Raw genomic sequence first — 27,103 nt, 5'->3', positions numbered from 1 at the left:
TTCCCGCCAGTGTTTTTGCCAAAGTTATCTTTGTGCTTGTAGCACATTATCCAGTGGGATTACCCCATCCAAACATGGGAACGCTGTCTCAGCAAATCTCAACTTCTATCGAGGTTCCAGATTTGGAATATGCAGCGACAGACAATGAGATATATTTGTGTCCCTGACAAAACGGGGATAAGGCAGTGTATGACCCTGCAACAAAAAAGAGATGTGCTTGTTGGTTATTTAATGTCATCGCGTTCATTATCGAACAACAGGGCCTGTCAGATCCAATATGAAGTGCAGATGTACAATGCGAAAGTGATGCAGTGAGGATGACGCCCTGTGAAATGCCTGTGTATCCGTCACAATTGCTTGGTCTCAAGACACAAATTATAGGAGACAGACACACACCACACCTTACATTTATGGGAGCCGCATGTATAGAATTGGCAGAGTCTTGTTCAACAGGTGGAACTCTGCCCCCCCAAGCATACTACGGTTAATATAACATAAAAATAGTAAGCATGCATACAAAATATACACAGAACTAGCCACATATGTGCCACAGGTGAGTTACAAAACATGAACTGTTAGTAGATTTCAAGGACCAGTTTGGTTATTCCGGCTCTACAAGAATCAAAAAGAGCATTGTTTAATGATAAAAAAATTGGGAACAATATACCCCAGATAATATTAATCACTTAGAATTGAAGAAGAGAGAGCACAAATCAAATTAAATGAAAAAGACAGGATTTAATAGACAATTATGTATTGCTAATTGTTTGACCAATACGGCATATAAAAACAATACATATAAAGAATTAAGTTCCTTTATTTGTTGTTTTCACTCCCTTGGAAGTGTATAAGATGGTAAATGCAATTATAAAGTAGTAAAAAAACAACCAGAAGGGATAGTGACCGCATGAGTACCGCTCTGACTGATTAAACAATCTCCGTGCATGAGTACCGCTCTGACTTATTAAACAATCTCCGTGCATGAGTACCGCTCTGACTGATTAAACAATCTCCGTATAACCTCCGTTTGCAGAAGGTAGGTCCTGGCAAGGAGACAGATTTCTTTGAGCAGCACATGGAAAGTGTTGGGACCTGCGTTGCCGCCGTTTGGAGGAGCCGCGTGCCGGCATGCAAGCTGTAATACTGATGGTATGAGGGCGGTGATTCTGTGGAGCAGCTGTGTCGGAAGCTCAGTATCGAGTCACAGTGAAGTGGGTAGCTCCTTATTTGTACCCCTTTCACACTGCAGCTATAACCTGGTATTTTGTTGATTTTAAACCGTTTCAAAACGGTTATAGCCGCAGTGGGAAAGCACCCGATTTAAAATACCGGTTCAAGAAAACAGGCAATTCAAAATATTTAAAAAGAAGGATCCTACACGGTTCAGACTCGTTCTTTTTGCAGTGTGAATGGGTCTGAACCGGTATTTAGTACCTCACACCGGTTCCCCCTCCCCTGGTACTTGGGCAGCACGGTCCAACCCCCCAGGCCTCCCTAGACCAAGGCAGGAGACTCCCTGAAATAGCAGAAATCTCCCTCTCTCCCTCATTTCACCTAGCCCACATTACACTGTTACATCATAGTTACCTCCCCTCCTGCATTCTTCAGGAGACTCCCTGAAATAGCAGCAATCTCCCTCTCTCCCTCATTAGTCTAGCAATCTCCTTCATTTCACCTAGCCCTCATTACACTGTTACATCATAGTTACCTCCCCTCCTGCATTCTGCAGGAGACTCCCTGACATAGCAGCAATCTCCCTCTCTCCCTCATTAGTCTAGCAATCTCCGTCATGTCACCAAGCCCACATTACACTGTTACATCATAGTTACCTCCCCTCCTGAATTCTGCAGGAGACTCCTGATATAACAGCAATCTCCCTCTCTCCCTCATTAGTCTAGCAATCTCCCTCATTTCACCTAGCCCACATTACACTGTTACATTTTTTGGGGACAAAAGGAATGAGAGATAGATACAGTTACATTGAATCATCAGAGCTATTTCCTAGCACTTTACCAAGTATAGTAGCTCTTACTAACTGCTTTGGGGCTCATCTACATTTGGATATGTCATTTTACAAGATTCCTCTCATATGTAGCAGTACACATCCACACTTCTAGGTGCCACATTCACAATCACACCCTCCATATATGGAACTAGACACGCCCTTTGGGTGGAGCATGACACAGTGGGGGTGCTCTGCAAAATTCTGCTACCAACTATAATCTCCCTGAAACTAGTTTTCAAATGTAGGCAAGTAGGAAATAACTGCAGGGCCGGCAATAGAAATATTGGGACCCTGTACAATGATATTTCTGGGGGCCTCACCTAATTCCAAATCCACGCAATCCTTTTTTGCATGAGGCTCATTTAACCTCTCTCTGCTGCAGAGCCTGCTTTCAGGTGCGGACTTCACTAGTACTCAGTCCTGCTGGCCTAGTACCTGGCTGCTGCTTCCTGCTGGCTCCTAGCTGCTGCTTCCTGTTGGCTCCTGGGCTGCTGCTTCCTGCTGGCTCCTGGCTGCTGCGTCCTGCTGGCTCCTGGCTGCTGCTTCCTGCTGGCTCCTGGCTGCTGCGTCCTGCTGGCTCCTGGCTGCTGCTTCCTGCTGGCTCCTGGCTGCTGCTTCCTGCTGGCTCCCAGATGCTGCTTCCTGCTGGCTCCTGGCTGCTGCTTCCTGCTGGCTCCCGGATGCTGCTTCCTGCTGGCTCCCGGATGCAGCTGACCTGTCACTTTCACAAAAGAACGCCGAGCACTACGAGCAGACAGGTCAGGTCTTTCGCAGAGCGTGGAACAGGCGACCCGTGCATGTGCAGTAAAATTACAGGAGCCATAGACTGAGGCCACAAAGCCAGCGGCAGGTATGGCTGGGCCCCTGCGGCCCCAGGCCATGTGCACACACAGAGTAGACGTCTCTGAGCACCAAGCAGCAGGGTTCACACACAGTACATGGCAGTGGCACACAGTGAGTTAGTCAGACTTAGTTACTGAGTTAGTACAGGTGGCGGCTGTGCTGGAGCATGGAAGCTTTGGGGCCCTTCAGGTCAATGGGGTCAGTCACACTTGTCCCCCTTGACCCCCCCCTGTTGCCGGCCCTGCATAACTGATTACATTTTTGTTGCCATCTTGACAACTATCTTTAAGTTGCCCATACAGGGTACAATGGTGCTGTGCGATGTGATGTGCGCTCCCATGGGAGTCTGTGCAGCCCGTGCTTTTAGTACTAGATTGCATCGTATCTAGTACAAAAAAGTACGGTGCTGTAGCACATTGTATGCTTTTTGTACTTGATGCTATGCAATCTAGTACTAAAAGCACGGAGTTCACTGCACCGTGTATGGGAACCTTTAGTAATAATCAAGGAGAGTTCAAATATTACAATAGTATGAGTTCATAATACGGTATTGAGTCAGTTCAATAGATTCATTCAAACAAGCAGGAAAACGGGTGCCCAGTGTATATATATCCAGTAAACCGTGTTCCTACATAGGGAATTGAACTGGTCACCTCCTTGAGGTGTAGATCTCACCGCCTTAACACCCCGTACACTCAAGACATCAATGTCTGATCTTCACATGTCTTGAGTGGCCGTGGGTCCTTATTCCGTTCAATTTTTTATTTTATTATTGTTCATATTAATTACTGTTTAATTGACAAAACTTAACATAGAACAATTTCTTTTGACTTAATTGCAATTAAAACTAGCAACTTATAAAGCAAATAATTGAAAGTCGATATAGGACCTTATTCAGGTCCGTTCGGAAGGAAGGATGCGTTCGCACTGGGTGATATTTGGCATCTGCGCATTCTCGAAAGGATCAAGATGCCTAGGCCTGAATACCAACAGCTGGAATCGCGATGTGGGATTAGGATTAGGCACAAGTGCAGGACCTAGGGTTAAGGTGCCCATACACTGCCTGCGATGTCTCGCAGCAGTGTACGGACACCCGACAGCCTGCGAGCTGCCAGGACCTTCCCGGCGGCAGGGAAGCATGCGATCCGTTGTGATGGATCGCATGCGTCCCTGCTTCCCGCCTGCCTCGCCGCCAGGAGGAACGGGTGGTTGGACGGCCACCTGGTCGGGTCCGATGCGCACGGGACCGCACATCAGACCCGACGGCATGTCAGGGAGGGACGATTTGGTCCAATTTAACAGGCCGAAGTCGTGGGGGGGGGGTTAGAGGCTGCTAGAAGGCAGGTTGGGGGGGGGGGGGGCAGGAGGATTGTAAATAGACTTAACTGAACTCTGTATATTGACCTTCGGCATCCTGACCGCGGGTCATCCATATGTGTCTCATCCTGTTTGCTACATTAGTCATCAACAGCATCATTAGATCCCATAGAGTACAGAGGACATTCATGTGATGTTGGACATAGGTATTCCCTATAAAGGTTCTCACAGGCTGGCATGTATGGTAGACTATTGGTACGTAGCTATGAGTTACATAAGCACAGATATCTCCATGCTAGTGTTCTCATAAATCATATTATAGAACATTAGGTCAGTTGCTTTCAAAAGTGAATAGAACGTTTTTAATTACACATGAGCAGAAAAAACACACACATGATTAAATGAATAATCCAGAAACAGTTTACTGAGCACATAGGGTGTTACCAGTATAAACTTCTTACATTCAGTATAGTGACCATACCTAACAAGCCAGCTGCAAGGGGTGTAGTATGGGCCATCTACAGTCAGTGGCGTAAGTTCCTTCCAGATGCCCGGAGGCAAGATATATATTTGTGCCCCTCCCCCCCCCCCCCCCCCACACACACACATATACACAACACAACCCAATAAAACATTATATAAAATATATATTTCTGTTAAGAAATATAGATCGATAACACATATATTTCTCAGAACTCAGCCACAGAAGCAATATTGTTGGCTTTTAAATAACTGATTTATACTTGCATGGGGAGGAAAGGTGCCCACTTGGGAGCAGGAGCCTGGCGGCAGATGACTCCATTGCCTCCCAGAGTTCTGCCTCTGTCTACAGTAATAAGATCACACCGGCCTAACTCTTGTCTCCTCTCTGGAACAGAGACGCAGCAGGCTACTTTGGAAGGCGCGGCTGGACTGTGTTGTTATAAGGCCCCACCTCCAAATGCCCGTGACTCACTGGTCCCCGGTGAGGGGGCGGAACAAAATGGTGACTTCTTAAGCTTGCCATTCATCGACAGATTTATTGTCCGATCTGGCTGGTTGGAACAAAATCCTGGTAATGGATGAGTGCAAATTACAGTTGACCATTTGCTTCGAAATGCTGGGAAACTGACAAACTGTCATTCAGATATTACCAGGTTTTTGTTCCAACCAGCCAGATCTGAAGATAAATCTGTAGATGTATGGCCAAGTTAACAATGTCCCATTCACACAGCCTCCGAGTCTGTACTAGTGATTTTCTCCCCATCCTACTGGCTTCAGCGGGTGGCATGTAGGAGAGCAGTGGCATAACTACATATTTTCTGCCCCCCTGCCAAAAATGTTTTGGTTCCCCCATATAGTAATTATAAGTTTCTTTATCTAAATGTCATTGCCAGGGCTTACTTGCTCATTGGCAAGGATAAATTGCTCATTGCCAGGGGTTACTTGCTTGTTGCCAGGGGTTACTTGCTTGTTGCCAGGGGTTACAAATGCTCATTGCCTTTGGTTTCTAGCTCGTTGCCTGGAGTCACATGCTCATTGCCAGGGTAACTGCTCAAAGCGCACAAGCACTCCCGAAATCCACACTTCCGGATATCACTGTTCGCAATCCCTTCCCCTGACATACGCCAGAGGTCTCGTAGGACCTTAAGCATCTGTCAGAAGGAGGTGGCCAATTTTGGAGGTTGGTTTTTGTAGATTCCATGCCGTCTGCAGAGACCCCCCCCCCCCCCCGCTGCTGCCTGAGCTTGCGGTGGTGTTCTTATGCCACTGCGGAAGAGTTACCTACCATTGCGGGGCTGCGAGGGACGTCCCCCAGCTCCCAGGAGGGCAGGCCCGGCGACAGGGGGGGGTCAAAGGGGACAGGTGTGACGGGCCCCGGGGATCTGAAGGGCCCCAGACCTTCCGTGTCCCGGCCTGGCCGCCTGTCCGGCTGCTGCTGCAAAACAGATATCTATTGCCTATCCTTAGTGCTCCACTGCACTGTGCACACCCCACTGACAGCTGCGCTGGGACCGTAAAGCAGTACTGGGTCTGGGACGTGAGCTTCAGGCTATACAACCAGTTGTACGCATCTCTCTCTGCAGCTTGCAGAAGGAGAGATGCTCGGGTCGGGATGCAGCTTTCTGTTGTGTAGAGTCACTGTGTACTGCTGTGGTCGGAGGAGGGGAACGTGGCGTGCAGGAGGACAGATCTTGTTTCCTGAACTTCATGACGGCCTCTCTGCTCTAACAAAGTAAGGTGTAAATCAGACTGACATTCCCTGGCTCCCCCCTTCACTTTAGGGCATGCTCACTTGCTTCTAATGTATGTGAGGTTTGTTTTCTTAGTAAAGTGATGTGCACTTTTGGTGATAGATATGTGTATGTATATATATATATATATATATATATATATATATATATATAAAAAATATGTATAATATCATTTTTATTTTTTTATTTAACAAGTAAATGTGAACTCTGGGTGATAATGTGTGTCTTTATATAAATATATTGTCTTCTTTGACCTCAAAACATTAACTACTGCAGTGCAATGGCTACAGTATGTTTTTTCTTGCATTTGCAGCCAGGTTTGGGATTAGGTGGGGGGGGCCCAGAAATATCAGTGTACAGGGCCCCAAGATTTCTGTTGCCGGCGCTGCAGGAGGGTAGGCAAGTATGAATTAGATAGACAATCAATTGGCCAACTCCATGGGGTCAACATGCTTTAGGTCAGCAGGGTCAAAATTTCCACATGAAAAAAGTTACATACAGTAGTTTAAACAGTCGACAGGTATATAAGGTCTACATGGAAATGGATGACACTTTTTTTGCGTTTGAGTTTAAATTTCTATGTTTCATCATATGTGACGACAGTATTCCCTCGCAGGCTCACTTTGGACAAGGAGCCTGTATTTGGGGGCATGGGCAGTGTGAGTGCATCATTGTGGCCACGCCCCCTGCCCTGCAATTCCAGTATTACAGGCATTGTGCAGCGGGGGCAGGTCTATGATGACGCAAATCCTGTCATTTGATCCCAACGATCGGAGGGTTGCGAGAGACTGGCAGCAATGCTAGGGACTTGACCACCTTTCCGGGGGGCCTGGAGGCAGATCTGATTTTCGGGAGCCTCTCAGCCATTCCGGGAGGGTAGGCAAGTATTAGTATAGTTAATGGGCTTATTTCAGGGTTGCCTGAAAACGATCCCCCCACCGGCATCCGAGCCCCCCCCCCCCCCCCCCCGCAGGCACCCGCGATCCATGGGTCAAATTACGCGAATCACGCCGTTTTAGCCCCGCCCACCGTGCACAATCAATGCATTAAAAATGGCATTGCGTGGCTAAAACGGCACGATCACTCTGTACACGCTCCCAAACAAATAGCCACTAGTGTGGCTCCGCCCCGTCCCACCCCTTTTCACTTCCCGCAGCCCCTCGCATTGCTCGCCATGCTTCGGGCACGGTGCCTCGCTTTGCTCGGCACACTATTTTATTCTCACACCATGCCCTAATGGATAGTAGGGCATGAAATACCGCCTGTCGGCACATGTCGGCTCAAAAAACAGTGAAAAAACTCATGTCGACCTCGCGAACTGTCGCCCTAACCCATGTCAACCTAACACATATGTCGATCTAAACCCATATCGACCTTGACCCATGTCGACCTAGAACCCTGTCGACCTTCCCACCTGTCGACCCAACGGTGTCGACCTAATGACTGTTGACCTAAATGCAGTCGACAATACGACCGTTTGCCGTCACAACTTGTGGTAAAATGGCTACATAATTATTGGGGACCATCTCACTGAGTTATAGGCCCCACAGATTATTAATTTCATAAGATATGAAAATAGTATGGTACTGTAGTTACAGTATGCTTTGATGCAAGTTCACCACTTCTTACATTTGTTCCTGAGAGATGCAGAGACATCTAGTGGCCAAGAGAGTGTAGCACAGATAAAATACATTTAACCAGCAACGCATTTATAGTCCGGTATATTGGGGGTAATTCAGACGTGATCGCACGGCCACGAATGTGCAGCGGCCAGGCTAAGACAGTAGAACAATGTAAACATGCTTGGGATAGGCATATGAATATCCTTACAAAGAAATAAGGATTAAAAAGGGTTGAGATTACCTGAAGGATAAAAAAGGGGCAGACTAGATGGGCCAAATAGTTCTTATCTGCCGTCAAATTCTATGTTTCTAAGACCATGGTCTTTGTATAGCATAGTTAAGCACAGCACAGAATAGCCCAGCACAGTCTCCCCCCCCCCCCCCTCCTCCTCCTCCAAATAAAAAAAAATAAAAATTAAAAAAATTACAAAAGATATTTTTTTTTATAGAAAATCCCCTCCCCTCCACCCACCTGATGAGGTCACCTTGACGTGGTAGGTGGGCTCACATTAATGTGCTAAGAACCTCAATGTCCCCCATGTTACGGTTATTGTCATGTGCATTTTCTTTCTTTTCTGGCTGAGCTCTGCTTTTAAACCCTCATGGTCTTAGTATAGCTTAATAACAGGGAGGGCCCAACTCCAGCCCCAGGCCTCACTGACTCTCCCCAGGCCTCACTGACTATCTCCCCCACCACCACCGCCACCGCCCACGCTGGCTCTCCACGCTGGTTCTCCTGCAGTAAGATGGCCTGTTCAGGCCTTCAAAATGGCGCCGCAAATGGCTGCCAATGAACTGTGCACTCTATGTAACCCCGTGTCCCCTGTGTGACATCTAATTACATATCAATTGCATGCATGCAATTGATATGTAATTCAATTTATTTTTATTAAAGTGCCAATTGTGTATAGACAGCGCCTGCCGGTTCTTTTTCTCTTGTTTGTAATTCGTTAGAGGGCGGCATCCCTCTACCGCAAGGCAGCAGTTATACACAGCACATAGACACTATCCCTAGCGCTTCAGACCCATTGCTTTGCTCCCACATAATATGCATGCAAGAAAATACTATGAAAACCTTGTAGACAGCTATCAAGAGCAAGGGCTGCGATTCTCCCTCCTAGTGGTTCGGGAGTGTATTGCAGCATGTGAAATAAAGGCTCTTCTGTTACCAGCAGAGGACATGCTTCTAGATGTATTTATAAGCAGAATGCAATTTCCTAAATCCAGAAATACAGTCCTTTTATATGACTGAAGTACACTTGTCACCATAAGCCAAACACCCACAAAACTGTTAATCTCTTTATACAGAAACAGAAAATACAACTCTCAGCCTTAAACGGATTAGAAGTTAATGTTAAGCACTAGCTGTGCAGCCTAGCAGTCTTTCACAATTCTAACAAACTATTACAATTGTGCCAAGGGCATGCCACCGTAGCCCGATTCCAGCTCTAGGTCCAGTACACCACACATCAGACAGAAAATCTGGCAAGGTTTATAACGTGTGCAAGATCTACATCACTACGCCTTTGTTTTCTACGTTTCGGTAATGCAGTTGCCGCATTGCAGCATGATGACGTATCCACCCGGGACGGACGCCCATAGGAATGAATGGCAGGAGCGTCTCATTTGTGGGCACACTAGTCACGCCATCCATGCTGCGTTGAGTACATATCACGGAATGGATGAGAAGGACTACATCTGTGTCTGGTATATAAATTTACTGAGCACATAGGCCAATACAAAAAAAAAAAATGACTCGGATATGCCAATAAAGGAACAAGTTCCTTTTCACCTATGTAAAGACTCATCGTTAGATGAATTCAGAGCAAGGCGAAAACATCTTATCGCAATATTTTTTCCTGCCCCCTATTGCCAATGGTACCGCTCCCTGGATAAACGCTGTATATTGTATTACTGTCAGAAACATTGTGTCTCTTTGGAACAACGGTCAATCCGGTTCAGTTTTCTAGAATCTGACGATAATTGCTTGAGAAGGAGTACCCGCTATGCTGTCACAGCTCTAACGGTGTGTGCAGGACGACTGTCGCCGAAAGCGTGCTCCCACGATTAGCCCTGCGGTGGTCACAGGAGCATGCTCCTGCATCCAGCAGATTCACTGTAAAAAAGGGGAAAAGAGGAAAAGGGGTGGAGGCCAAGGGCACAGGACTAATTTGCTTATGGGTAAGAAGGTTTACTCCAATCAACATATATAAATAGATAAATTATAATATGTAATATTGGAGTGATATTCAAGAGAGAATATCAGAAAAGAAACTCCCGGGTGGGGCACAACCTTCTATGGTGGTATAAGTATCAGTTAAAATATCAACTTTATTAATACTAAAATTGATCCTTAAGTGGTGGATCAAATAACGAACATTGGACAAAGACATACAGATAACATGGATGGTTGTAAACACCGATTGAGAAAGCTTCCTAGTGAAACGTACGTCTCGGTTGTTTCAGGTCCCCGCTGTGCACGAGCGGGACCCTGCACGCTTCACACATCTCTACTTGGGTCTCACCGCCTAGACAGCACGATCTCCCTGTCAGCACGCGCACCCATGGAACGCTGGCACAGCTGACTTAGAGACACACCGCCGGCTTTGTTTTATCCACTGCCGGCTATTATATAGTGTATGCAAATTACTGCTTGAATCTCCTCCTGGACAGGATCGTTCATTACCGACTGTCTCCCGCTGTGACTTTCAGACACACCGCTTACTTAAGCTGTGTCACAGCGATGAACAGCGGAGTCCACGGTTGCACCCGCTGAGGACTTAGAAGACATCGCTGGCTTTTCAAACAGCGTACAGCAGCCTATCATTTATCTTAATACTAAGACTGCCTTCCTTCACCTATTGTGACAGTCCGTACATTCAATATTGCGGATCTCCGCTACTGTCACTCCTCCGATTGGCCGCAACTGCACCAGGGTATACACACTGGGGGATTCCGATATCTGACGGACGAGTTTTTCCAGCTACACACCTTGGACTTGGTGTCCGTGAGTTTGAAACAGCCCTCAGGGCACTGTCACTGTTATAAGAATATAAAATATATCCCTTGTGATTTAAGCTACGGGGCAATGATATAACATCTAACTACTTATACTATGTTACATTACATCTTATATATTTGTTTGTTACTCAATGCCCTGAAAAAACTGTGACTTTGTATCGCACAGGGGATTTCTCCCCATTTCTCTCACTCTGTTTCATATGTGGGACTACTTCCTATTGAATTAACCACTGCGCAGGAGACGAGTTTAGTCTGTATGCAGCGCACACTAGAATCAATATCATAGTGTTTATTCTGCCTTGAAACTATAAGACCAGTATTGTGTTAAAATACTATTCCACATGCTACACTTTATGCATTTTTTGGTTAATAGTTTCCCTATATATTTGTGATCCTCTATATTGATAGCTCAGTCCCTTCCTTGGGCCACTTGAACATTGGGCAATCCACCCCCACACTGTCGGAGTATAGATTGTGTACTTTTTGAACTCTCTTCTGAAATTACCACCTTTGCACGGTATAGCAGCGACTCACAAGTGGATCAATAATACCAAAGTGCAATCTGTACTTCCTTCTGCAATTCACCATCTGGGTATACCGCTCAACCACTGTTCACTACGTCTATGTAAGTATACACTGGGCAGCAGCATATACCAAGGATCTAAGTGAAGGTGCTCTCTTTATCAACATCCCCTTCAGTCAGGGTTCTCTCATTTCCAGAGGACCCAATACCTGACTCTGCGCTGTCTTTGTACAACAGAGCCAGGCTGGTCACCCCTGGAAACAGCAGAAACCCCCTTTTTTATTGATTCTTGTACCTGTGACGCTCGCCGAGTCCGCTCAACTGTGCATTTATCCGACCACCACCATATGCACAGGTAGCAGCCACTCTGCGAGTACTCACAACTCAGGTACTTCACCACTATTCTTACCTCCGTATCTTTTCCGACCTTGTAGCTCAATCCCAGTGACACCCAGTAGTAGCCATATCATATGATATCTGACTACATTTAAGAAGATAAAAATTTGTGCTGTCAAGACAGTGAGCCCTTTCTGAAAATATATTACACTTATTTGATATATATTCATGTGTAAACCATTTGTTGGTTAAGTGAAGACGTGCTTTGTCTGAAATAACTTATTATAGAAATGTATTGATACTTTTGTTATATTTAACACAGAGGCATTTCAGCCCTTATTTCAGATGATCATTACATAATATTTTCACGACTTTTCTCAGTTGTTTACAACCATCCATGTTATCTGTATGTCTTTGTCCAATGTTCGTTATTTGATCCACCACTTAAGGATCAATTTTAGTATTAATAAAGTTGATATTTTAACTGATACTTATACCACCATAGAAGGTTGTGCCCCACCCGGGAGTTTCTTTTCTGATATTCTCTCTTGAATATCACTCTTTTTCAATCCAGCAGATTCACACAGCAATCAGCTGTTTCTCCCGTTTGTCTGCCATCTCTGGTCGATGATGAAAAAGGGACACTGAGAAATATCAGATTTGCCTACCCCCCCCCCCCCCCCCGGAATGGCCGGGAGTCTCCCGAAAATCGGGTCCTCCTCCCGGCCCCCCAGAATGGTGGGCAACCCTCCCGGACTCAGGGACTCAGGGGGGACCCCCGCTGCTCCCCCGATCGCTGTATTTAAATGTCGCAATCCGTGGGTCTCAGAGGAGGGGGCGGAGCTAAAATGACAAAATCTCGTCATTTTAGCCCCGCCTCCTCGGAGATGCGCGAATCCCCCTGTTTAACATCATGGGGGCGAGGCTTAGTGACGTCACGCTCAAGCCCTGCCCCCCGAGCAGCTGCTGAAACTCTCCTCTCCGGGCTGCTCCCAGAGAGGGGAATATTAAAGTCGGCAACCCTGAGCAATATATTGCTCTGTGTGTATGGAGCTTTACAGTAAGTAACCCTTCCAGCCACCATTGGTGAACTTACGGCCTTAAACTGAACAGGTTGACCTGGGACCGTTATTATAATCATACACTATGATTAAATTCCCCCCTAATATTTCATTATGTAAATGAATCTAGGTGGGAATTTTTTTTTTAGGATATCCAATACATTTGTATATTTTAATAATTTGACTGAATTAGTATCTGTTCCCCTATAATAGATTTCCTGTGTAAAGAGCAACAGGATAATGCAAAGAGGGCTGAACAAAATAATTCCTCTGCCCTAACACACACACACGCCATATGCCAAGCATTGTTCTGTAACACAAAGGCAAACAGAAGGGCTGCACAGCGATGTGTCAGTGTTGTGTCCTGAGCGATCTGTCAGTGCCAGCGTTCTCCGGTGAGCCCGGAGCGCCAATCTAGCTAGATTTATCCGGCATGCTGGATCTTTAAACGCTATCGCTCCTATACAGAGCGATGTAGGGTTTCTAAGCGATCTAATCAAATTAAGTCAGATAATGTATAAAATGCCCTGAAATCACCCATGTGTAGGCCCCATTACTTAGTTGGGGAGTGCTTACTTACCAAACTCGTCCTCCATTGCCATGATTATCTCAACTTGGTCCAAACTATCCAATCCCAGGTCTTTCATGAAGTGAGAGTTGATTGCAAGCTGGAATAATGAGAAAGAGAGCGCGTGAGAAAGCAGCCAATCACGGCAGAGGACAAAAAAAAAACACAAAATCAACTACGTCAGATGCAATGCTGTAGATTTGCAGTGTATACAGGTCCACTGTATCACTCACTCTCACCTGGGGCAACAGTTGTGGTGCCGGGTATGTACGAATGTGTTCTCATACACCTAGGGCCTTGATGGCTAACCTAGACACTCCAGCTGTTGTTGAATACATCGCAGTAGTCTACGGGCACCATAGAGTACTTATATTAATGTAAGTTGCTATGGAAGCTCTAACGAGCAGGGCCTTCTTCCCTCATGTGCTTTTCCTTCTCTTACTTAAACCATCTTCGAATTGATCAAATCCCTATGTCACCGTGATACTTCTATCATTGTCATCTGCTGGAGCAGATCTGTTTATTTACATGTACTAGCTCTACATTGTCTAGCTGTAAGTCACCGGTTTCCTGTGTTTGTTCTCTGTAACCGAGCAATACAGATCCTTTGTGGTGCCACAAAGGAGAATAATAATAGTAATAATAATAATTTGTCTGTTTTCTGAAAATATCTGACAGATCTCTAATGTGTTCTAATACAAAGCACCAGTGTGTCTTGTCCTATAGGAACGCCATGTGTCCCCGCTGCAGCGTGAATAGATACCATGCGCACAGCATCTCTTCTCATTTATCAGGGAGCTTAGGTGCCAGGCACACCCCCAACTGTGACATCGGCGGCCTGGGCCCGCCCACAGTAGACTGGCCTGCCCACATTAGTGATGTCGGCAGGCCTGGATTAGAAACATTACTACAACAGATATAACTGCAAGTACCGCTAACACACAAGAACTGGCACAAATAAGGAACAGCAATTACCGTCAAGGGAAGCCGATACCACGGCCGGATACAAATCCCAGGAGCAGCGGGAGAGCAGGGTCAGGGGGGGCCGCAGGAGAGGGTCCGTGGCAGGGGGTCCGTGGCAGGGGGTGTTTAAAATGTTGAGCTGCTGGACTGCTGGTGGGGTGCGCTGCTAGAAGGGCAGAGGCAGCGTGCAGGGGATGCTGCGGGGGACAGTGACCATGACGGAGAGCCGGGCAGGGGGAGGCAGGAGCTGTCAGTGCTGAGAAAAAAAGAAGCCCATACAATGAATGTATGGGCAGCCTGTGATTGGCTGAGCGCTCTCTCAGCCAATTGCTGACTGGCTAAGAGAGTGCTCAGCCAATCACAGGCTGTCCCCTGCCCAGCTGCACATAAGATGGTCCGACCTCCCGACTCCGATCCGATGCGCAAGGGACCGCGCATCGGGTCGGACCGGGTATCTGGACATGCGATTTGGCCCGATTTCACTGCCCGATCCATCTGAATCAGGTGAAATTGAGACCAATTCGCATAGTGTATGGCGGCCTTAAATGATTGCCGCTTTAAAAAAAACTGTAGAATTCTTACTAAATCTCTAACTTTCTGAATCTCTCATCCTATTAAATCTCACCCGTAGTGTGTACAAATTGAAAACCTGTAAAAAAAAAAAAAAAAGGGTAGAAACGGAACGATATTCATGAGGCTATCATTAAAGATAACATTATAGCACATATCAGTAATGAAAAACGTATAGGGTACCTACCTCAAGGCCTAAAGGGCTATACATATGCAGAGATTTGTGCCAGAGATTCATAACGGGAGATTCAACACAAGAGATTTCACTCTCTCAGATAATGAGCCACATACAGAATGATTTGTGTCAGAGATTCATAATGGGCGATTCAGCATGGGAGACCCGTATGGGTCTGCAGTGCACTCGCCCCCTTGTCGGATTACCAGCAGTCGGTATAATGACTGTCAGAATCCCAATTGTCGGGCCACTCAACCGCAGCTGATGTGCTTTATAAATGCATCCTTTATCTAGATTTTTTTTAGAACTTGAGAGATAGAAGCGGCCTTGTTATAATTACTGATACTTCGATAAGGCGAATCACTTTACTATATTACATCTCCTCCTGTGTCATTGCCTCTTCACAGAAGACAACCACCAACATTGCCTTTACCTGTCCTATTCCTTACATTACAGAAGAATCAGCTGTGAATTGACCACTCTCACTGTGTTCCTGCAGGAAAGACTTTGGGCCACATGTAATGCCGCCATGAGTTTGGCGGCTGTGCAGGCAGTGGCGTAACTAATAATTCTGCGCCCCCCCCCCGCCGAAAATGCAGGGGGGGCGCCCCCCCTAGGGTAAACAAATCACCTCCCCCCCCCGCCCGCCTGCCACCCCCGTGCGGCCGTTACCTCAGCTGCGACTGTGCTGCCAGTGTAGGGGAGCCGGGGAGCTCAGAGGGGAGCCGGGGTGCGCGTGGGTGTGCGGTGGAAGGGGGGGTTTACCTCCTGCAGCATCCGACCATCTGCGCCTGGTCCCGGTTTTCCCGGCTGCTGCTGCTACTGAGAAGTGACACTTGGAAAATGGATGCCCGCATACAGCAGACGAAAAACTGTCTGCAGTATGGGGGCAGCCATTTTCCGAGTGTCACTTTTTGTACTAGCGCTGCAGCAGTAGCTGGGAGAGCTGGGACCCGGCACAGGCAGAAGGCAGTGAGTAACTAATAATAGTCCCGCAGCCCCCCGGCGCCCACACCCCCTCAGCGCCTCCCCGCCACCGCGGGTGCTGCGGGGCTATAGTTACGCCACTGTGTGCAGGATGCCGGATAAACTCTGACTTTTATAAAGCAGCAATCACTTACAAGGCAAAACCATGCCTTGTAAGTGATTGCCCCTTTAAAAATACATCCGAGTTTGGCCGGCATCCGGCACATCCACTGGACTCAGGCGGCATTACATTTGGCCAACGGTCTTCATTTTATTGTATTGTGAGAGTTGTGATTGCAATCTATTGTTTTACGGTTTTATGAAAATAAATGTAGGCTGCTTACTCCCAACATTTGGAATCCTGGGCTGTTTTCGCTCCACTCAACAGATACTTGACAGGTGGAATTCATTGTTTGGAAAATGGGTGCGTCGGCGAAACCGCCACAGATTGGCAGAAAACGGCCATGAATTAGACAATCTGATGCCGTTTCCGACAAAACAGATCCGACTTGTCTTAAACTCGGATCTGTTTTGTTGGTATCCGCCTTCAATGCTGTTGGTATGGCAGTGTTGAACAGGCGGCGCCCACTATTTCCCGACGGCCAAGATTGAATACTCCCCTAGTCATTTTTATACTTCACAAGTATTTTCTTAAATAGAGAAACAAACCATGGCAGAATATAGTAGTTAAACAACGTTGGAAGGTCAGGACTCTGCCGAATCCTCTCTATTGAATTACGTAGTCAGTCTTAATCAGAGGTTCTCAAACTTGGTACTCAAGGTGCCCATACACGTTACAATTATTGTATACAATATCGCATCTCATCGGATCTCGGTTTTGCGATGAGATAAGATCTAGTACAAAAAGTATGTGCAGCATCTCATCTCATCACAAAACCGAGATGCAATATTGTATACAATATTGTAACGTGTATGGCAGGCATGTCCAAACTGTGGCCCTCCAGCTGTTGTGAAACTGCAAGTCCCATCATGCCTTGCCACTGTTTTGCTATTAGGGAATGCTAAAACTGGCAAGGCATGCTGGGATGTGTAGCCACAGTTGGACGAGCCTGGTGTATGGGCACCTTCAGGACCCCTGCATGTTTTGCAGGTCTCCTCACAGAATCACAAGTGAAATTATTAACTCCACCTGTGGATCATTTAAAATGTGTCAATGAATAATGAGAGCACCTGCCGGGTGACATGGAAACCGTGAACTGTGTGCATACCTCCCAACATGACCCTCTCCAGGAGACCCTTTGTTTCTGGGCTTTCCTGGTAATGTATGATTGCCGTCACCTGTTTAAAAACAGGTTAATGGATAAGAAAGGTGTTTCTTCACAGGTGATGGCAATTATATATGAAGAGAGAAGTCCAGGAACAGAGCATTTTGTCCCTCCTGGAGAGGGTCATGTTGGGAGGTATGTGTGTGGGGTCCTGACGACCGAGTTTGAGAACCCCTGGGTTAACCTAAAAGTTAAAGCACGTCATCTAACATTGTCCCGGACCCCGACCCCTGCAGTAGCGACGCGCTCCATCCGTGCGTGCGTTCCAACCGTGCGTGCGTGGCGTGCTTCCCAAGCCACGCCCACTTCATCCTTCCCTCATCGACACGGGCGGACCCTTCGTGAAAAGCGGTGCATTGTGGGTGATCCTTCCTTTCTCGCTCCCCGGCCATCTTGGAGAGACATCTCTGGTGAGTGGGGCTCCGGGTAAATCCGGGTTTCTTCTGCGCTTAGGGCCCCGGCGGAGGTCGCTGACAGCCCGGGTGCGCAGCGCTGTGTGACCGCCTCCTGACCGTGTGTTTTATTGTTTTATGCAGGTCTGGGATCGCCGCTCTGCAGTCATGGTGGCCGCCAAGAAGACGGTGAGTGCGGCCTGGCCTCTCACGTGGAGCACCGGCTGGGTCTGGGGGCCATCAGGGACTGTCCGGACGTCTGGCAGCGCATCTGCGCTGGCGTCGGAGATTCCCCAGTTCCCGGGGCGCAGGGTGATGTGTACACGTATGTGCCATGTGGCCATGCGGGAGCTGCCAAACACCCACCCTGCACGCTGCCATAATCACTCTCCCCCTCCCAAAAAAACATACTGGCTGCGCGCATATTGACCCAGTCTAGTTGGTCAGTCCTATTGCAAGCAGTGAGATGTGCTGCTGCCTAGCGTTTACACACTGGCCATGGCAAGCGATATCCCAGGTTGGTGCAGATGGAATTCGCACTAACTTCCTCGCTGTCCCAATTTGGGCTGCTGTAAAGTGCATCCGCTTTGCTGGTGGACCCCCACAAGGGAGAATAGCCCCTGTGAGTCAGGATTCCCCTGTCGGAGCAATGGTAGTCTGAATACTGACTGTTGGGATCCCCCTGTCCGGCAGTCCTCCGGCACACCACCCTACGGGAGCTCTTATTCTGAAAGATTGGTAATGTGTGCCTAGATAGAATTATTGGACAGTCTGTGGTTCTGAATGATAAGTCACAAATAAATTATCATTTAGGGATGGGTCTATCTGATCCACCTGTCTGGCCTGCCAACTATGAGCCTCAATTGAATATCGCCTTTATATAGGTGCTTCTCCCTGGTGTGTGTGTATAATGAAGGCAATGGTCATCTGTACTGTGCATGTTATTCAGACTTGATCCGTGCTGTGCAAAGTTCAAATCTATCAATTTTCAAATGACGGCATATGCATACAGATCCTAGTGGGCATAGACAAATCTAATTGCAATCCCCTTGCACCTTGGCTGACAGGAAGCCGCTGTTTCTGGTAAGGCACCCAGCTGGTTTCTGGAGGTGTCAGGAAAATGCAGGTGTGCCCAGGTGTCTTCAGGGAGGGTGTGTAACCCGGCCTTGATCAATCTGTCGCACAGTTGTGGAAGGGTCAGTTGCACACACTTGTACAATTGGTTAATCATCCGATGTTGAGTGAGTTGCGCATAGATTTGCAGATTATGTATGATCAGCATTTCATTTGCTGGCTTGTACGGGGTGAGTCTTCTGTGTGGGCAGTGGTGCACTGATCATAGTCCTCTGCAACTTCACACAGCTGCGGTCAGGTCTGAATAACCCCCTTTCTCCATCCGGGCAAAGTATACTTATTTTACCCCCTTAATGTGTGGTAGCTGGTACATCTGGGCCTTGTAGTCATCCTCTTTTTGGACTACAGAATTAGCAGGAGATGGCTTTTATTCTGCCAAAAAATACCCCTTTCAGACCTGCTACCTGGCATTTTGAGTGCCAGGTCAATTTGCCGGATGCAGTTTGACCCCCTTTCACACATAGCAGCAAATTACCGGGTTAGAAACTGTCAACCCGGTAATTTGTTAAAAACAATTTGTGTAGTGTGAAAGGGTTTACCCTGGTCACAAATCCCGAGTCGACGACGTGATTAAAAAGCAGGGTCTGGGATTTAAGACCTGGGATGATCATTTCACACTACACAAATTACTGGGTAGAACTGCTTTACCCAGTAATTTGAGGGGTATTACTGAATTGTAACGTCTTATTAGTGTATAAAGAGAATGTACTGGGACCTGTATAACTGGCAATTAAAGATCCAATAGAGATATTGCAGGTATCTTTATGTTTTTTTTTTTTTTTTTTTTTTTTTTTTTTTTTTTTTTAGAAAAAGTCCCTGGAGTCTATTAACTCAAGGCTCCAGCTTGTTATGAAAAGTGGTAAATATGTACTTGGGTACAAGCAGACTCTGAAGAGGATCCGAGAGGGCAAGGCTAAACTGGTTATCCTCGCCAACAACTGTCCGGCTCTGAGGTGAGTTCTATACATGACACCGCTTGCTCACAATCCTAAATGGTTGCATAATGTCTATAGCGAAATAGGTGTAACTGTGCGGGTATTCGACAAACTTTGGATGGCATCTTAAGCTTTGGTTAACAATCGATGGTTTGCCACTGATGGCACTTGACAATGACAATGCTGTGTGTTCTTGATATTTATATTTTTTGGGGTTTTTGCTGGTACAGAATGATCTAAGCTTGCCACTTCCACCCGCTGTGTATTGTAAGTAGGGATGTATTATTGTGCTAATATTTGGCAGTCTGGCCAGGAACCTCATACCTATTTTATTCTGCCCCTAATCGTTGGGGTAACTTATAAATATTCAACATACTAGTTTGCTTTATTTCTAAAGGAGCATATCTTAAAAACATGCTAGGGAGATGTTAAATGGTACATCTCTATAGAGAACTTCGATACATCGAAATGGGAAAGGTCGACACAAGTTTCTTTTTTTTTTACTGTAAATTTTCATACTTTATTATCCAAGTGGACATAGAGCTAGATTGTAATATTGCAGCGAGGCACTGTGCCCAAAGCCTAGTGAGCGAAGTGGGGAATGTGGTGCACTTATAGGTTGGCCATCGTCGACAGACACTGAAAAAATACCTGTGAATCTCTTATGTCGACTCTCTTACCATTGAACCTTTTGCCCGTATCCTTCGCATCAGTGGTTGCTCGTTTTTTTGCTTCAGTAATTCATAAAATAGATGAAATTACTTCCACAGGATCATATTACCCAACATTTTCATTTGCTTTATAAGTTTTTCCTGTAGTAGATTACAAACTATAGTTCCTGTGACCTCAGCTGGTGCAACCCAGTATTTTTATCAACTGGCATTAAGTAGCTAGGTGGGGGCAGTATAATACTTTGTAATAAGGAAGAATTTTTAAATTTTCGTATTGGTTTGAACTTGAAATTACAATTACGTATTTTTATTTAAATTTTTTCAGACCCCCTGTAGATATTGCGCGTGCGTGCGTGTGTGTGTGTGTGTCCAGCAATAGACACTGCATGTCTGCAATATTCCCACTGTCCAAACAGTGTCCTCCCTCTTTAAGGTAGTTGAGGGATGTCTGCTGCTGGGATGGTCACAGTAATGGTGGCGCAGCTCTGCTTTCAGCCTGAGATCCCTGGGGCAGGACAGTGGCAGTGTAACATTCATTCTGGGAGAACAGGCTTTATTCAAGCATTTAAACATGAAACTGTCAGATGTGTCGCATGGCACAAACCAAATATTGTCTACTGACGTGTTTAGGGGGCTTAACATAGGAAAAAAGAGAGAAAAGAAACTCGGGTGGGGTGCACTCTAAATACCCCAATCACAAAGTTGTTCAAAAGATACTCTATAATTAAAGAATTTTTATTGTGTGTTTTTTTTATTATTGCTGAGTGTTTATATAACCAAAACTTATAAGATAATATTTGGCCTGAAAAATAGGTCAATAATTAATTGTTTAAAAAAAAAAAAAAAACTTAAAAAAATTAAATAAATCGCTAGGACAGTTGCAAATTTATTGATTATTAATCAACAATTAATTATTGACCTATTTTTCACAGCGCTGAGGTCATTGGTTCAATTCCACCATGGCCTTAACTGTGCAGAGTTTGTATATTCTCCCTGTACTTGCGTGGGTTTTCTCCAGGTACTCCGGTTTCCTCCCACAGTCCAAAAATATACTGGTAGGTTATTTGGCTCCTAACAAAATTAGCCCTGGAATGTCTGTGTGTGCGTATACATGTGGTAGGGAATATAGATTTATAGAAGTTGATTTTATATAGTGTGGCGAGCCACTGAGTCGGAACCTTGGCGAGTGGACGCGGATTACTGCGCTCGCCACACTATATAAAATCAACTCCATGCGTAGTGGATAGTGGGGTTATGAACAGGTAAAAAATCGGATCCAATATATCTGCCGCCGTGAAACTAAACTAGTACCGATGCAACTCTGTTCTGGTATAGGCCTACGCTCCAATATATTTGTGCCTGTTGAGATCCACCATATGGGGGAAGGGCTAAGTATTGAAAGCCAGCAGGGGGGTTCCTGGTTGAATGCCTACTGGGCACAGTTACCAGCGTTGCAGATGAGTTACGGTGATCTTGGGTGGATGTCTGCTCTTAGCCCAGATGTGGGTTGTTCTTTGTTTGAATATGCTTATTAGCCTTAAGTGGCTCACCCATGCAGCTATCATACATTCTTAACGTCTTATATTGGAGAGGATGTGGAGGTGCAGTAGGACTGAGACCCTATTGCAGTGGGTACACAGGATTTTGTGACTTTACCAAAAACACCAAAATAAAACTTATATTTAGTAAAGTCTGTCCCATGGTATGGAAACCATTACATGAAGTCTGCTATTCTAGATGTTCTAGGCTGTGTGTATGCGGCAGTGTTTATAGGTTAATGTATTCTTACCTTGGCTGAGGGACACCTGTGTGTTTGACATGTGGAAGGAACAGAACTTGTCCTCTAATAACTGTAAAGAATGCATGTGTTCTTCCCATGTTGCTACAACTCTTCTGTATTACTCCTTCATAGAGGCCCTTGGTAGGGGATGCGGTCAATATGCCGGTGGTCGGAATCCCGACGGACGAAATACCGACTGTCGCATTGCTGGCACTTTGTCCCTCTATGGGTGTCCATAGAGGGAGAATAAAATAGTGTGCGTAGCGAGCCCCCCCCCCCCCCCCGTCCCCCCGTCGGCATTTCGGCGGTCGGAATCCCAACCGTCTGCAGTTCATACCTACCCTATTGTACACAAACCCTTGCTTGGGCTCCATATATAGATTGTAAGCTTGCGAGCAGGGCCCTCCTACCTTTTGACTGTCTGTAAATACCCTGTTTGTTGTATCGCTGTCTTTTTTTTTTTTTTTGTAAAGTGCAAAGGAATATGCTGCGCTATATAAGAAACTAAATAAATATATAGTATCTGGCTTTTTTAGCCCTATCATGGACAATTTATTTCCAATCAATATATTTGACCTTACAGTGAAGCCTGCAAAATAATTATGAATAAAAAAATAAATATTTACACCTGTATTTTGCATTTCACAATTCTTACTGCTTTTCACACTATGAGGGGTTTTAATTTGCCAATGTCTTACCGGCCAATGTAATTAAATCACCCAATAAACGCAAACACACAGGTTTGGTGAAATCGGTGTTTCCACTGCTGTAGGCCTGGTTTTCACTGAGGACGGGGATGCTTTAGGGCAAGGGCAGCCAATTCCTGACCTCAAAAGCTACCAACAGTTAATGTTTTCAGGTCTCCTCACAGAATCACAAGTTGAGTAATTATTTCTACCTGTGGATCTTTTGTAATTCGGTAATGAGTGCACCTGCTAGGTGGTCTGGAAAACATGAACTGTTGGTCGCTCTCGAGGACTGGAGTTTGCTACCCCTGCTTTAGGGATTTTACTTTGCCTGCCTAAGGCTTAATGTGGCAATATAAACCTAACTGTAAATATTTTATTCCACAGAAAGTCAGAGATTGAATACTATGCGATGTTGGCAAAGACTGGAGTCCACCACTACAGCGGCAACAACATTGAACTTGGTACAGCCTGTGGTAAATACTACAGAGTGTGCACACTGGCTATCATTGATCCAGGTAAATACGCACCAGATGCTTCTCTACAGCTGCGGCTGGTAGTGATCGAGCCTGTGCGAATTTATTCTCGCCGGATTGATCTGTTTGTGATCAGCTTCGGGCTAGACATTCGCTAGATTAAAACTAAGCCGTGTCCTCAGTACTGGCCCATTATCCAGTTCTGATGCTTAAAGGCTAGTTACACTTTGTGCCAGTAGGGTATTCCGTGGTATATGGACCGCTGTAGTTTGTTGTACACAATAGCCATCATACAGCATAAGTCATGTGGATAAGACAAGCTCGCAGCCCAGACTTAAGCTGGGTGCAGACTGATCAGGCAGCTTGTTCTTCATACACACTCCCTGATCCGTTGTGATTGGACATCAGAATTGGGTGGGCGTACTTGCATGTGCCCGCCCAGTGAGCTGTTAATGACCGGCGGATCCACCGTACGCACGGAACAATCTGCAAATATATCAGATAGATCGGTCATGGGCTGAGTTGTACATCCGGTGCCAAATATCTGAATGACGCCCTTCAGATATATCGATGGTACACACTGGCCGATGGTCCGTCGCTTTATCTGCTGGTGTGTAAACGCCTTTAGTGTCTGCTTTGTTATACAGATTCCCAAACTATTCTTTATAACTAATACAAAAAATGTGAATCAGTCCCAAGGCGCTAAGCCTGAATCCTGCAGCCTTACACTGGAAGAAGAGGATCACCAAGGACCTCTAGTCGTCGAATTGTAGAAAAGGAATCAGTGTATAGGGGGCGCTGGATTCTTGTTGACCCAATGTGGTAGCTGTCCAATGGCTCATACAGAGTTGAGGAAAAAAAAAACAGAGTGACAGCAATCAATAGGGATCTGTGTATGGGTAATAGACAGAAGGTTTAAGGGGCACAGTAGAAAAGGCTCCCAAGGGGATATCGTACCCTCACTCACACGAGACAGTGCGTGTACATCCACGTCAAGGTATCTTTTAGGTTTTTCAGAGAGGACACCTCCGTGTGTGGGAATAAATTTGAAACAGGTGCGTACCGTACTCACATATATACAGGTGATGGTACTCCTATCAAGGTATCTTTGGGTCCCAGTTGGTTAATGGGATTTTCAGTGATTCCCTCCAATATTCTCGGTATGTGGTATGAAAAGAAAACAGAATTCTCTCTCAATGTGGATATGTAAAAGTATACTGGACGGTGATACAAAAGGGGTCTATATAGAGAAAGAACTCCCAGGGGAATATCGTACCCGCACTCACACAAGGAAATGCGTGAACATCCACATCAAGGTATCTTTGATTTCAACAGAGCACCTCCGTGTAGGAAATGGGTTTGTAACAGGCGCGTACCTTACTCACATGTGTGCTAGTGATGGTACTCCTATCAGGGTATCTTTAGGTTCCAGTTAATAAGTGGGATCTTCAATAATTGTCTCCAAAAATCCCCGATATATCATAAAAGGAGACAAGGTTCTCTCTCAGTACAAATATTTATTGAACGGGATAAAAATAAGGGTGGTGTGCATGAATACAAAATGCACCAAACATGTGCAAAAAAAGCAAGGGGAAACAATACCTGAAAGGCAATGTATGGCCATCCACTGTCAGCCAGGTAGTCCCCAGATGGTACAGATGATATAGATGCACAGCTCCTCTCCACCAACGCGTTTCGACAGATTCCCTGTCTTTTTCAAGGCTGGACTACTGTGCCCCTTAAACCTTCTGTCTATTACCCATACACAGACCCCTATTGATTGCTGTCGCTCTTTGTTTTTTTTTTCCTCATAAATCTGTATGAGCTATTCTTTATAACTGAATGTTGGCAGATATTGAGATAATTGGACAACTAACAAGCATCCAGTCATTAGAATATTTCACCGTGAAGGAATACAGTGTTATCACTTGTACACTAGTTATCATGGAAATTAGCCCCGATGTCAGTCTTTGCATCATCTGCTTATTGGAATACTGTGCAGCATAATTCTCTATTAAAGCTGCATTTCCATAGAGAGCTGCAGTGCATTTTCTTATTCCCTTTGCTAATGTGAGGGGTGCAGTTGTCTGCATTGCCGCCTAGCACCTTCAGACTAGTGGTTCTCAAACTGCCCTCAGGACCCCAAACAGTTCATGTTTCCTGGTCACATGTGGCTCTTTAAAATGTAATGCTTGCTGACATACCTGTGCATCTGCTGGGTAAACCTAGAAAATGTCCCATGTTTGGGTTCCGAGACAGTTTGAGAACCAGTGCTCTAGATCCATGGTTTTAGTAATGATGCTGTCTTTGCATAGCTTGTGTGTACTTTCTGGGGGTCCAACAAAAGCTACAAGAAGGCTAATTGGCTTCTGGTGAAATTGGTGCTAGTGTCGGAGAGGTAGTAACTGATGTCGGTGCTTAAGCATTTTATGTAACCTGCTGCTTAGTAGGTTGGTGCTCTATAGAATAGAAATCGGCCAATACCTCTATTCGTGTGTTCTGATTCTAAGTACTTGGCATATGTGTGGATAAGTATAACTTTACAGATCCGCCATCTTTTTATATGGGGTTATGTACCGGTATTCCGCCAGTCCTACAATAGGGGAATACCAGGCAAGCGCACACTAATAACCTGTACTGGTCATTGTATCAGGCCACCTGATTGGTAGAGCTTATAACCTAAAGGAAAAATAGCAATTGATGTGTAATGAGATTTTATTAGTCATTATAGTCCTCCCTCCTGGTGACTTATGTGGCTTTGATTTTACATACAAAAAAAAAATTAATTACCATAGCTTAAAATGCATCAGTTTTGGGAACTGATTCAGTGTTGTGCGCACAACTCCATTAAGTCACATGGATGGATGGGTCACATAGCAAGAGGGTAATGAGAGCTGATGGTTGCAGCCCTGATGGTATGACTTGGTACAGACTCCTCAATGAGATACATACCAGCTAGTATCGGTATCCTGTAACTGACCTCTGTATTTACATGGTGTTCCTTTCTTGCAGGTGACTCTGACATCATCAGAAGCATGCCAGAGCAGCAGCAGCCCACTGAGAAATAAATCCCTGCACCAAACTGTTAATAAATGACTGGTTTCCCACACAAGTCTCCTGCGTCATCTGTTGCTTCATGATTTGCTTTCCATGTATCTTACATACATGTCCAAACTATGGCCCTCCAGTTGTTATGAAACCACAAGTCCCATAATGCCTTGCCACAGTCTTGCTATTAGGGAATGCTAAGCTATGGCAAGGCATGCTGGGATGTGTAGTTTCACAACAGCTGGAGGGCCACAGTTTGGACATGCCTGGGGTAAGGAACCTTTAACAGACTTGTTCTTGCTCTGCTTGGTGTCACAAGTAATCCCCTGAGACCTATGTGCGTGTGTAGCGGTCTCTGTACTCTCTTCTTCCTCATTTTGCCGTATATGAAGATATTCACAATGATTTAAATATTGGCTCGGATGTTACAGAACCAGGGGCACTAGAAATGTCTAACCGATATAGACAAATGCAATGAACCTCCCCTGAGA

At 45.7% G+C, this 27,103-nt stretch overlaps 1 protein-coding gene, 1 long non-coding RNA gene and 1 other non-coding gene across 3 annotated transcripts; 2 read left to right on the top strand and 1 right to left on the bottom strand.

Moving 5' to 3' along the window:
• Positions 1–17,964, bottom strand: LOC146080106 (uncharacterized). The gene is made up of 4 exons (XR_014474808.1): positions 17,719–17,964; positions 15,076–15,142; positions 13,543–13,630; positions 1–195 (listed from the first exon to the last, which is right to left on the bottom strand). It is a non-coding gene; the product is annotated as an uncharacterized LOC146080106 (long non-coding RNA).
• On the top strand, positions 17,787–26,676 carry RPL30 (ribosomal protein L30). Its single transcript, XM_083187016.1, has 5 exons — positions 17,787–17,900; positions 18,027–18,071; positions 19,824–19,969; positions 23,476–23,606; positions 26,577–26,676. The coding sequence occupies exons 2-5, from the start codon at positions 18,051–18,053 to the stop codon at positions 26,630–26,632; spliced, it is 354 nt and encodes a 117-aa protein (XP_083043142.1). The 5' UTR covers positions 17,787–17,900; positions 18,027–18,050; the 3' UTR covers positions 26,633–26,676.
• LOC146005897 (small nucleolar RNA SNORA72) lies at positions 23,660–23,792 on the top strand. The gene has a single exon (XR_014444060.1). It is a non-coding gene; the product is annotated as a small nucleolar RNA SNORA72 (small nucleolar RNA).
• Positions 26,677–27,103: the final 427 nt, after the last annotated feature.

Source organism: Crinia signifera, chromosome 5 (genome assembly GCF_055691185.1).
Source record: "Crinia signifera chromosome 5, ASM5569118v1, whole genome shotgun sequence".
Taxonomy (NCBI): domain Eukaryota; kingdom Metazoa; phylum Chordata; class Amphibia; order Anura; family Myobatrachidae; genus Crinia; species Crinia signifera.
This window is presented reverse-complemented; position numbering and strand designations above follow the sequence as displayed.

What these genes read in the sequence shown, in the direction of transcription:
- RPL30 (XM_083187016.1), top strand. Translation starts at nt 18,051, where the DNA reads ATGGTGGCCGCCAAGAAGACG. An exon ending in TGGTGGCCGCCAAGAAGACG is followed by an intron (nt 18,072 to 19,823) that starts GTGAGTGCGGCC and finishes TTTTTTTTTTAG; the next exon opens with AAAAAGTCCCTGGAGTCTAT. An exon ending in ACTGGCTATCATTGATCCAG is followed by an intron (nt 23,607 to 26,576) that starts GTAAATACGCAC and finishes CCTTTCTTGCAG; the next exon opens with GTGACTCTGACATCATCAGA.